General features: G+C 39.9%; 1 protein-coding gene and 1 long non-coding RNA gene across 2 annotated transcripts; one reads left to right on the top strand and one right to left on the bottom strand.

Annotated features, from left to right (window-relative positions):
- The first annotated feature begins 832 nt into the window (after nucleotides 1-832).
- On the top strand, nucleotides 833-2,385 carry LOC137171891 (uncharacterized). The gene is made up of 3 exons (XR_010924829.1): nucleotides 833-1,110; nucleotides 1,212-1,362; nucleotides 1,716-2,385. It is a non-coding gene; the product is annotated as an uncharacterized lncRNA (long non-coding RNA).
- A 1,356-nt stretch (nucleotides 2,386-3,741) lies between these two features.
- LOC137172595 (proton channel OTOP2-like) lies at nucleotides 3,742-7,504 on the bottom strand. Its single transcript, XM_067577103.1, has 5 exons — nucleotides 7,129-7,504; nucleotides 6,897-7,033; nucleotides 6,081-6,139; nucleotides 5,770-5,912; nucleotides 3,742-4,448 (listed from the first exon to the last, which is right to left on the bottom strand). Exons 1-5 carry the CDS (start codon nucleotides 7,502-7,504, stop codon nucleotides 3,742-3,744), a joined length of 1,422 nt encoding a protein of 473 aa, XP_067433204.1.
- Nucleotides 7,505-12,864: the final 5,360 nt, after the last annotated feature.

Here is a 12,864-nt window from a genome sequence, read left to right as displayed (position 1 = left end):
TTCTTATATAAATGGTCATTCATTAAATTGTCTCAGAATTACATTAATTTGGCAAAAGTGAACTGAAACTCAGAGCAACAGTTTTTGTTGTTACATGCAGGCCACGCTGCTTGACAAACGTATTGTTTCATGTTCATGTCAACAGCAACGTATGTTTGAGTTCTTTAAAGACCATTGTCCAAGTTATGTTGAAGTTTATTTGTACATAGTTTCTATGAGGGTCAGTGTGTAGCAAGCAACAGTTCTCAGTCACATTTCCTTAAGAAAACAGCTAGTGTGAAAGCAAAATTCAGTTTCAACTTCAAGGGTCAACTGCCACTCCAGTCCAGTTCAACAAACAGGGAAGAAGTCTGAGGGCATCTGGTAGACTGGTGGAGGGACACAAAGCCAGACTGGGACAGAACCATGACACACAGGAGGAGGAATAAATAAATGAATAAATAAAGGGGTGCAGATTAATGATCAAGTAACATGAGTCAATAATTTTATATGTTTTAAAAATTATTTGGGTCATTGTTGCTTTTTTTATTTTGTAGCTTGACTAGAGAATTGTAATAGAGCTCAATATCACTTAAGAAATAAGGTAAAGTTTGGTTTTCTGTTGGTTCATTTCATTTCCAAAAAACTATAAATAGTTGTATTTAAAATCTAACATTCTTGCCCACTGAGTTATTTTAAGAATAAATTAAAATATCACTACCATAAAGCTTAAATCATGTGACCAGTTTTTCATTGACTTTAGAGCACAGCCTAAAGGAGGCGGGGCTCATCATCATAACCCCGCCCCCTCCCTGACAACCAGCACGCCTCGTGTTTGTCTCTTAGCAACCAGCCTGTCAGCCAGCTCCGTTCCTCTCCAGGCCGTCCGGACTCGCCTCCTCCCGGACTAAAAGTCGCCTAAATACCGTGGGGGGAACAAAACCCTCGCAACCCTCCATGGAAGCGAGCTCAGAGTGAGCCGGGGCTGCCGGAGCCGTGGGCAGCCATGAACGACCGCTACCACCGGGCGGCCCGGGACGGCTACCTGGACATGCTGAAGGAGGCCACACGGAAGTGGGCACCAGCGCCTCCAGCCTCTTTTTGACTGCCTGCTCACAGTAATAGTGAACAGTGAGTATTGCAGCTGAAATGTCGCTCCCTGGTGGCTGAATAGGAGAACTGCTGATCTGTGCCTGTGTTTTGACTTTCTTGTGTGTCATCACCCTCCTCAGTATCACCGTACCTGAAGAGCCTGTCCATGGTGACAGCGAACAAGATGCTGCACCTCCTGGAGGCCTCCTCCACCCCCTGGTTCCTCTTCTCCTCCCCCCAAACTTTTGGAAGATTGCATGTAGTTCAGGTGGAGAAAATTTGCATCAACAAGTAAGGAATCAGACAACTTTTTATAATAAAATATACTTTTAGAATTTTTTTTTACAGTTTAATTGTCTTCACATTTATGAACAAGACACAACAAAAACACGTATAAATAATCGATAAGTTTTAAATTAGAATAAAAATGTTGAAACCGTGAGCACTAAAAGATAAAAGATGACAAGAAATACTATAAAATTACTTTTTAAGAGATTCAAAAGGATGTACATAATCTGTAATTCAGAAAAAAAACATTATATGATTTGTTTTTCCTTTTTTTTTTGTTTAAAATCAAGGGTTGTACGATATGACCAAAATCTCATATGTTCACCAGCTGGTCACTAACTTTGTTGTCTTCACAGACTCGCCAACAACAAGATCTACAGGTTCACCGTCCTCACACCTGAACTGTGAAGAATCAGAGGAAGATCTCACATCTTGTTATAGAAGAAAACAAGCATTGACCTGTAATTTCAGGTTTAGACAAGAAAAAAGTGTCAATGAATGAGTGAACACATATCACATGAAACCTCTATAATGAGTGGATGCAGTAGAATGAAATGCCAAATGGTCATAAAATTTGATATAATCATCAAATGTGACATTTATTGAATATTAATTCATTCATTTTGCCAAAAATATCATTAGAGGTTTAAGTGACGAAGGGAAGCTTTTGCCTTTTTGTTTTAGATCACATTCAATGTTTTCTGTTTACATTATATTTGACGCTCTTTGCCACATACTGTATGAAGTTCTGGAAATCACAAACTGTCAGCAGGGACCAAAGACTGATTTAGATGATGATGATGATGTATGTAAGCTTTTTACAATTGAACAGCTGCAAGAAAACCCGGCGTGGTCTGATAATGGACTGAAACTTCAATGAGATTGGGATGTCTTTTTTTGTCATTTTCGGACAGTAAAGCTGTCTGTAAATGTGTTTTGTTGCTGAAACAGGAAGAAAACTACTTAAAGATGTGAACATGATGTTGTTTATTCTGTCAGAATTAAAAACTGATGCAATCAGTTTAAGCTCAGAGAAGTTATTTCACTTAAAGTACATCATATGGCCAAAAGTATGTAGATATGTGAACATAAAACCCACAAGTGATCATTGAACAACTTATTCCAGTACCACAGAAATTTATCTGCTCCTCAAAAAGCCTCCACTCTTCTGGGAAGACTTTCCAACAGATTTTAGTGATGTTTGCATAATTTCTGGTTGACAGTCAGTGTTCCAGTTCATCTTGAAGGTGTTGAATGGGGTTGAATCAGGACTCCGCAGGCCAGTCAAGTTCTTCCACAACAAACTTCTTCATTTGATTTATTGGCAGTTCTACTGAAATGGAGTGTAGAGCAAAAAAATAAATAAATGCAGGTGTTTAAGATGTCTTCATGTGTGATTGATATCGCAGTATTATTGCCACATTTATTGGCCTCAGCTTTACTAAATTGCTTTGTGATTTATTAAGTGATTGTTTTGCCAGTATGTCTACATCCTCATTACCTTCCACACCTTAATGGGCAGGAACCCAAATCAAGCAAACAGTCAAACCATTTACTGTGTAGTCTGCACATAATATGATGGATTTCCAACTGCATCTCTTGTCTGCATGATTTCCACATCAGAATGGGAAAACCATTTCTTTATGGAGCTGGATTTGTGCACAGATACACTGTCATATTGAAACAGGAAAAAGACAAACACAAACTCTTGCCATTTCATTGGAAACAAACACATAATATCTAAAATATGATTGTATGCTGTAACATTTAGATTCTCCTTCATTGGAACTAAGGTGCCTAAACTAAACCTTTTGGCCATATAATCATTTATAGATGTGCATCATGTTGTTTTATCTACTTTTACAGTCATATAGTCAGTGTTGGACCACCGCTGCTCGTCACGCAGTGATGAACAGCTCCATTAAAGCTCCCACTGAATGCATCCTGTAGAAGACGCTTAGCGGCTGACCCAGATTCACCAAAACAAACCAAGCGGTGAAGCCGAAAAACTGTTTCCCCAGACCGTTCTCAAACTGAGGGTGGACTCCAAACGCAGGGATGACCCACAGCTGGAAGAAGAGGGAACGTCGTTGTGTTACAGACATTTTTGAAAATGCAAATGTTTCTTTTTAAATCAGTTAATAAACATGACATTACCATGATATTAGATAGGATGAGGAAAGCACAGATTTCTTGTATCACTCTTTTGGTCCAGGACTTTTTCTCAGCATGCTCTTGAACAACAGGGGGTGCTGATGCATCCGGCAGTGAAATATCAATCTTCCCCTTCTCTTCTACTGGCAAAACAACCTTTATCTTTGGCTGTGGGGCAGATTAGTTGATCATTTAAACAAAACCTTGTAATGACTGATTCATGCAAGTTTACAAAACATTCAAATGAAATGCAGGTACCTTGAATATGCTGCTCTGCTCCTTCTTCTTGGCGAGGAGCTTTGGGTGCCTGTGGAGGCCTTCGATGATGAAGATGTTCTGCAGGATGAGCTCCATGAGGCTGAGGAGGGAGTAGGACAGGTCTAGCTCCCCCAGAGGCCCTTGGGTCCCCACAGCTAGGGCTGCCACCAGGGAGAAGTAGGAGATGGCGAGCTGGCCTATAGCTGCCGCCACCAGGAGAAGCACATCCAGGCTTCGAGTGGGGTTGTGTCCCCCCTCGTGTGCCCTCCTCTCCAGCCTGTGGACCAGCAGACCAGCCAAGGAGCAAAGAGACATGACAGGCATGACCACTAAATGGTAGCTGTAAAAAACGAGGAAGGCGGTGCGGCGGAGCTGACGCTGGCTCACCCAAACCTGATAGAGAATGAAGACAGTCGCTCCTGCTATGAGGACCAGGCCACCTAACACGAGGCCGTATATGACTCCGCCTTGGTAAACAATATTTATGGTTAACTTCTGACTAACGTGGTGGTGACCTGGACCCATCCTGCGGCCCACGTTCTTCCACATCACATAGATCATGCAGCCTGCCATCAGGTAGTACTCGATGTTAAAGGGATAAAGGATCTCGAAGCCTTTTCTGAAGATGAGACATTGTGCACTCGCACTGCACCGACAGAAGGTTGAATTGGCAGTTTCTGGAAACAAACATGGAGGAAAACACTTCAGAAAATATATATGGTTCAAGGAAGGGGTGGAAGATTACACAAGGACTGGCAACTATCAGTATTAATTAATCAGACGGTTATTTTCTCAATTAATCGATTAGGTCTATAAAATGTCAGAAAATGGTGAAAAACGTCAATCACAGTCCACAACTCAAAGACTATCATAGAGGACTAAAGAAACAAGAAAATATTCACATCTTTAAAAATGACTCAAAGCAGCAGGCCCAGACAAGATCAGTTCAGCTGTTCTGAACCACTGTGCAGCTCAGCTGGCCCCCCCATTCACGGACATCTTCAACATCTCCCTCCGCCAGTGTACAGTTCCACGGTGCTTTAAGGACTCAATCATAATTCCAGTGCCAAAATCAAATAAGATCTCCTGCCTCAACGACTTCAGACCAATTGCCCTAACATCCGAGGTCATGAAGTTGTTTGAGCACCCCCCCCCCCAATCCCCCATCCACATCTCTGGAAAGCCCATAACCAACCAAATAGACTCTTTCAAATTTCTTGGCACATTCATCAGCAACACTCTCAAATGGAGGATCAACTCGGACCACATCACCAAAAAAGCCCACCAGAGACTTTCTTTTCCTTCGACAGCTCAAGAAATTAATAATCAAACAATCCCTACTTCTTCAGTTTTACACTGAAGAAGTAGGGATTGTTCTGTGCTCTCCTCATTTATAACAGTCTGGTACAGCAGCCTGGACAGTCAATCAAGAAAAAAACTGCAGTGCATAGTTAAAAAAGCATCCAAGATCATTTGCAAACCCCTCCCATCAGTTGAATCACTATATATCAAACACACTATCAAAAAGGCAAATAAAATAATCTCTGACCCTTCTCACCCTGCTCACCACCTGTTCCAACTGATGCCCCACAGGAGTCGCTATAGGTCCCTGTCCACTTAAACATCCCCGTTTCAAACACAGCTTCTTCCCCACTGCCATAGGAACCCTGAACACCCTGCAATAATCTTTGCAATAAGCCCTACCTGATGCACCTGCACTATAAATGTCATGTCAGTGTATATGCTGTCTGTAAATATTGTTATGCAAATTCACGTATATTGTTTGTTTTGCCAGTTCTATGTTAAACTGTTATCTGTTATATGTCTACACAGTGATATGAGCTTCCATACATGCTGTACCAAAAGCAAATTCCACCAAACTCTGTCGTGTGTTCATTAAACGATTGATTGATTGATTGAAAATGATTAATTGATTATCAAAATACAGATGAAGTTTTTCTTCATTGCACAAAGATTTATGTTTGTCATATTATTTACCTGCTAAATCAGACATGTCTGCTTTAGATAAGCTTGTGTTGCTGTCTTCTCTTTCTAACTCAATCTCCTCATGGATGGAGTCCTCTGTTACCGCATTCAGCCACAGCAGAAGGTCAGCAGAGAGGATCAACATCAGCCCAGATCTGCGGCAAATACAGCACGCCAATGTAAACATACTTTATGAAAGAAACAAATGAAAAAGTAACATATGCCTGAAGATGGAAATTACAATCATCATTAAACTAATAAACATAAGAAAATGTATACAAGATATTTATAAAAAAGGCTTTAACATATGTAGAGTGATGCACCTGGTGATTATCTTGTGTCTGTGAACACAGTCTTTGGAATGAGCCCACAGTAAATATGTCTACAAAAAGAAAAATGTGTTATTAAATGAAGGCACTATAGGACAAAACAGTAACAATTTAAAGATTGATTCATATTTTTTTTAAATAATGCAAATCTCAAAGTGGTACAGAAACAAAAGGAATTGAGGTAAAGGAGAAAAGCAACATTGAAAGCAAGGCTGAGCAGCAACGCTGCATCCATTTCTCTTTATACATCTATGGTGTGCACAGACAGAGCTGCAGTCAACGTTGGAGTTTATAATGTGGTTGTTCCCAAATTGCGACAGGTGGTTGTGATTGGGGATTCCCTTGTGCATATTCTGTTTACCACCCACAGCCTCAATAACTGTGCCAAGTCATAAGCATGCCAGTCTGTTCCAAGTCATAAGCATGCCAGTCATATACTTATGGTTCTTTCTCTACTTGTGCTACTGTTACACTGTATTTTAGCATTTAACATCCTCTTGTAATTACTGCTTGTGGTCACAGTGGCTTTGATTTTCAATGCAAAATTGACAGATTATACCTTTTTCTACTTCTGCATGACCTTACTTTAAAAGGTCAGACCACTTTGACCACTTACAGTATTTCTACATAAAAAAGAAATCATTTGATAAAACCTTTGATAACAAGTAGTAATTGAAAGCTGTGACTTTGCAAGGTTTAAGTACCTTTTCTCTACCATAAGATGCTGCATAAAAATAACATTTCCTCTGGATTTTGCTATTCTTTCAGCAGACCTCTACCAACTCTCTACCAGAAAATAAAAATCTTTACCTGCAGTGTGAGAAAGGGAGACTCGACGAAGGCAGAGAGCACTGTAATAGCAGGTTTACACTCAATCATATTGACCAAATAACCAGTCCTGCAGATGTGCAGCAGCAGACTGCATGCAGCAAAAAGCAGGAGGACCACTGGGACATGGAGGAGAAAAGAGAAATACTTGAACGCAAGATCCAAAACTACTATTGAGTAAATTTTGTTGTAATGATAATACACAAGAAGATACCCATGACAGTCATTCCTCCGGCGTGGTGGTCTTTATGTGGGCTGATGTCCGGCTGTTTCCTGGCCCACAGCAGGTACCACAACATCCAAACCAAACTGACCCCCATCAGCAGCAGCATGAACACCTGGGGCTCCTGGTGCTTCAGGCCGCTGGGGTTAAAAGCCTCACCGGCCACCAGGGCCGCTCCCAGCAGCACCACATTTATCCCCAACAGCCCGGAGATCAGTCGCCTCCCACTGGGAGCCCAAACCAGCACCGGATCTGGCTCCAGATCCTGGATGTGCTGGTCTGAGTTCCTTACTGGTTCATCACTGGGGGGATTTCCAGGTGTCCCGCAGGAGGGATGCAGCTCTATAGCACTGGAATCAAAATTCATATTCACCTTTTTTTTCTCTCTTGTCTCCTAAAAACACGTCGTCAAATGCTTTCAACCTTCAACTTCTTCTTTTTCCTGCTCCCGTTCAGTTTCCAGGGTTTTTTCTCATGCATTTGTACTTGAGTTGAAGTCCAGTTGATCTGCCTTCCGAGGAAGGTGTGGTCACAATCCAGCACAATAATAACAACGCACCTTTCAGGAAAAGCAACAGGTATCTTGTTCACTTTCCATGTTGCCCTCCTTTCACCTGCTGAACAACGTTCACTTCATGGCCCCAGATGACCTCAGCAGGACTGTCTCTGTTCTACGTTTGAGGCTTTTTCTTATTGTCAATCTACAGGCTCATTTTTCTTGAAGTCAGTGGGGTTATTTTACTTTGAGTCGAAAGGGTTTATCAGCAGGGCTCTCTGCCCTGTAGTGTCACTGTTTGCTTACAGTCTACACCAGGAACTGACTTATGATTAATGATCAGACATCATCATATCTTGAAGAGCTCATAGTTCCTACAGTCTTAAAAAGTAGAATGGGAGGCAGGGCCTTCAGCTATCAGGCTCCTCCCCTGTGGAACCATCTTCCAGATTCGGTCCGGGGTGAAGACACCCTCTCTATGTTTAAAACTTTCCTTTTTGATAAAGCTTATAGTTAGGGCCGACCGGGCTCACCTTGGATCAGCCCGTAGTTATGCTGCTATAGGCCTAGACTGCTGGGGGACTTCTCATGATGCACTGAGCTCCTCTCTCCTCCTCCTCCTCTCCATCTGTATACATTCATGTAACATCAATGCATGTTACTAACTTGGCTTCTTCACCACAGTTTTTTGTGCTTTCTCATCAGGAAACCCTGGGTTGCAGGCCAAGCCTTCGCAGTCCTCGCAGTCCTGTTGGCATCCTTCCCCGGCTATTGCTATTGCTATTGCTGCTGTTATTGTTATTGTTATGATTGTTGTTACTCACGAACGAGACTTTGGTGATGTGTTGAACACAGTCAGCTCTCTGAATGCTGAGGTGTTTATCAGTTGCCCTCTACCGCCAGTCAGAAAAGGAGTTGGGAGGTTCGGCAGACTGTTGGCACTGAACACATCACTTTCAACTGCATGTACTGTCCAGAGAGCCACCTCAGCCTCCACCTAAAGAGTGCTTTAAACACGACAGTCAACAGAGTTTAGAGGAGGAGTCTTCACCCCCCTCACCAACTCTCACACCTCTCACCCCCTTCACCCCCCCAAACCCCATCCAGGTCACTCTCTTCCCCAGTCACCCTTTCTCCCTCCTCCCCCCTCTTGGAGTTCACTGACCAGATGAAAGAGCTGGTCACTGCAGGGACCAAACTTACACCCCACCCTACCTACCATTTTCTCTCCCCTAAATCCCCCTTGGTGTCCACCTCCACCAATGGCCTTAAGTCCTCGACCAGTCTCAACACATTCGTCACAGTTACGTTGTCCGCCCCCTACCCCACCTCCACAACAGCTACAGAATTTTATGCTCTTAACTGAAACTTGGTTAGATCAAGATAACAGTCTTATCGAGTCAACCCCACCCAACTTCAGTTTTAAGAGTGAAGCTAGAGTGCATATGAAAGGAGGTGGAGTTGCCATTCTGCAGACAGATGTCTTATGGAAACTTTGATTCTTTTGAATATGTGGCTCTTCAGTTGAATTCCTCCTCTTGAGCTGTATTTCTAATTACCTGCAGGCCACCTAAATATTGTGCAACCTTTTTTGATGACTTTGCTGAGCTGCTGTCTATTGTTTGTATTGACTTTGACTGTGTAGTTATTGTTGGTGATTTTAACATCCATGTTGACAACCCCCAGGGACGGAGGGGCTAAAGAACTGTATTATGTTCTTGATAACTATGGACTGAGCATGTGACGGAGCCCACACACAACAAAGGGCACACTCTGGACTTAATTATCTCTAAGGGTCTGAACATTTCTAGGGTTGTGGTGACTGATGTTGCTCTCTCTGATTATTCCTGTGTTTTCTTTGAGAGTGTTATCTCCATGCACACAAATGTTCAAACAGAGGTAATCACAAAACAGTATATCACTGAAAACACCAGTGAAATATTTATTCAGGCCTTCTCTGTCATACCTGCCCTCTCTTGAGTCTCGATCAATGAGCTTGTAGATAGTTCTAAAATTACAAATGTTATTGATGCCATTGCACCCACTAAGGTGAAGGTTGTCTCTGGTAAGAAAAGATCTCCATGGAGAAATGCCACACTGGTCAGAATGGGGAAAAAAGAGAGAGTCAAAAAGCTGAATGCAGGTGGCGAAAAACAAATCTCCATGTTCATTAAGACATCTATAAAGAGAGACAACACATTTATAATTTGGAACTGAGAAATGCAAGGCAGTCCTTCTTCTCTGAAATCATTGCCAAAAAAAAAAAAAAAAGCACGTGCCTTATTTGCTGCTGTCGACAGGCTAACAAATCGTCCTGTGTCAGTAGCCCCTGAACTTCTATCCACCAAGGCTTGCAATGAATTTGCCTCATTCTTCACAGACAAATTTCAGAAAATTAGACAAGCAGTCAGTGCCTCCATATCAGGTGCAGGATATGCGTTGTCCCTGTGTCCACTTAAAATCAAATTGAGTACAAAAAAAAAAAAATACTTAATTCACAAAAATTTACTGTATTACTGTATTACTGTGTAAATGCCATAAAAACACAGTAAATTATTTTTATTAAAAATATTCACCATAAAATAAAGGCTGTAATCTGTAAATTAATATAGTGGAATATTATAGTTTTTTTAACAGGGTTTTTCAATTACTTAATGGTCTTGAATGTTACGTTACATTGAATTCTATGTAAAAATACAAATAATACACATCCTATTACGGAATGTAAAATTAAGGCAACTTTCTGTTGTTTTACTTTAAATTTAATGTAAAAAAAAAAAAGTTTAAAAAGTAAAAAAAAAACACTTACCGTCAAATAACGGTAAAAACACCTTTAGTTAGTATACAAAGAATTTTTTTTTAAATACAGATATTTACTGTAGACATTATCTGCATTTTTACAGTCCAACTGTTGTAAAATAAAAACAAAAAAATATATAAAATATTGCTAGAATGCTAAATAAATGTATAAATGTGCACAAAAAAATGAAAAACATTGCAGAAATACTTTAAAATTACCTAATCTAAATAATGGCTTGTTTTATACAGTATTCTTTTGTAAATTCATAGAATTACCCAATTTATCCTTAAGACTGCCCCATCAAAGCACAAATTTCTGGATGTAAAACACAAAAAAATTATGTAAAAAATATTCAAATTATCCTCCTTTAACACCCATTAGTGGTATCTTGAGAGCTTTAGGCTTTAATTGTATGTGATTATCTCATCTATTTACAGTAAATTCCTGGTAAAAATATTGGTTTGATACTGTACAAAAAAATAGGAACATGCGAAAATGGCTTACAAAAACATAATTTTAATGATCATTACCTTATATAAACATTATCTGAAAGTAATTACAAGCAACTATCCAATATATCCATCTGACACTCTTCTTCAGAGGGATATTTTTTGTAGCTCCCTCATTTGTTTTGTGTATTGCATTGTGGGAGAATATTATCCATCAATAGCACACACAAAAATAAATCAAAAGTCAATTTTGTCCCTTCTCCATTATGAACACACTTAACATTTAAATCTGTTGTATACTGAATGAGTGATCCAACTGTGGTGAATGACGAATGAGCAGAATACGCTGAATGAAACTTAATGACTCTTTTGTCCACTCTGATGCTCTCAACAGTAGAGTTGGCATATGTGCACCTGGACAGCGGCGTATGACTTTTCTTTTTTTTTTTTCTCACCCATTTTCATCCAGCAAATCACCAGGTGAGTTCCTTTTTGCTTTGCTTTGTAGCATTGTCAAAATACATTACATTTCCAATCAGTTTGAATTGTGCTATATGCCCTTGCTTTTGTCATGATAACAATCCGGTACCGTGTCATCCAATCACAACATCAAACAAAAATCTATTTTACTGGTGTATATATTTTTACTCAAATTATTTTCCTGAAGTGAATTTAATTCTGTTGAAATGTAAAAGGCATAGGACTAAAGATGCAGGAGTTAAGTTTTGAAATCAGTTTTGCTAACTATTACATCTGTACTGTTGCTAAAATAATGTCTTGTTTCAGCAGCAAGTCAACATTTCTGGGAGCGGAGCTGGACTTGTGATTCTGATGTTCCAAACTACACAGTGAGTTTCGTTTTACTTTGTTTTATATGACAACATGCCCAAATAACTTAATTCTATGTTGATAATATCCCATCACTGTCTGTGTAGTGTTGTGTACTTGTAGATTTATTACTCTAGTGGCCTATATGAAACACATCAGCAATCTGCAGCAATATCCCAGTCCTTCAGTGTTGCATTCCCGGATAGATGCAACACTGAAGTGTGCTATTTACACTACTACAGTTTATGATACACATTGTTTTTGTTTCCTCTCACCCACCCACACAATCAGTCTCTTAGCCACACTTTTCAGTTACTCACTTAGTCTTGGTTACTCATGGTGACCGTCATTCACTCAGTCACTTTCTCAGTCAGTCATTCGCTCATTACAAACTTTTATAAACACACACTTGGACAGTCTGGTTACAACTTACATTAGAGGGACATTAATTAGGGTTTTTAATGGAAAATACCAATTTTAAAAAACAAACAGGCACTGATATTAGATGCAGTTATTTGGTTACAATAATGTGGTGAGCATTAGTACCTGGCAACAATTACAGATGTACTGTACCAAACCATCAGATACTTAAGCTACAGACACACACCCACTAAAGCTGTCCCATTGTTCTTTAACCATATCATTTTTCCAGTTCAGTCGTCCCAGCATTTTTTGACATGCAACAGTTAGAGGAGCATGTTGATATATTTTGTCTTTATTTGTGTACAATGTTCAGACAGACTACACTACTTGTTTGAATATGTACATTTTAAATGACTTTTGAATGTTTAACTACCTGAATAAACTCCATGCTTTGTTCCATTACTTTATAATTGTGTATAAATGTTTAGCATCATTCATTAATAATGTTAATAAAGTGAGAGATGGTTTGAAAGAAACACTTTGAAGTTGTATAATTTGTCTTAACATTTGAAGTCACAATTCAAATGGTTGTTTATTCACTGTTGTAAATACGGTCTGAGTAATTATGTCAAGTAACAAGGTTTGTGGGAAAAATATTCAAAATTTGAACTCACTGTTAGCAGTCAGTTAGTTAAACACAGTGGTCCGAACTGACGTTTCTGCTGCGCTTATTTTATTGCTCTACTAGTGTCTTTGACAAACCAAATCTATTCAACAGTGACACGTTCCAT

The sequence above is a fragment of the Thunnus thynnus genome, chromosome 20 (genome assembly GCF_963924715.1).
Source record: "Thunnus thynnus chromosome 20, fThuThy2.1, whole genome shotgun sequence".
Taxonomy (NCBI): Eukaryota; Metazoa; Chordata; class Actinopteri; order Scombriformes; family Scombridae; genus Thunnus; species Thunnus thynnus.
This window is presented reverse-complemented; position numbering and strand designations above follow the sequence as displayed.

What these genes read in the sequence shown, in the direction of transcription:
- LOC137172595 (XM_067577103.1), bottom strand. Translation starts at nt 7,504, where the DNA reads ATGAATTTTGATTCCAGTGCTATAGAGCTGCATCCCTCCTGCGGGACA. An exon ending in AGACACAAGATAATCACCAG is followed by an intron (nt 5,913 to 6,080) that starts GTGCATCACTCT and finishes TATTTGCCGCAG; the next exon opens with ATCTGGGCTGATGTTGATCC. An exon ending in AGACATGTCTGATTTAGCAG is followed by an intron (nt 4,449 to 5,769) that starts GTAAATAATATG and finishes GTTTGTTTCCAG; the next exon opens with AAACTGCCAATTCAACCTTC.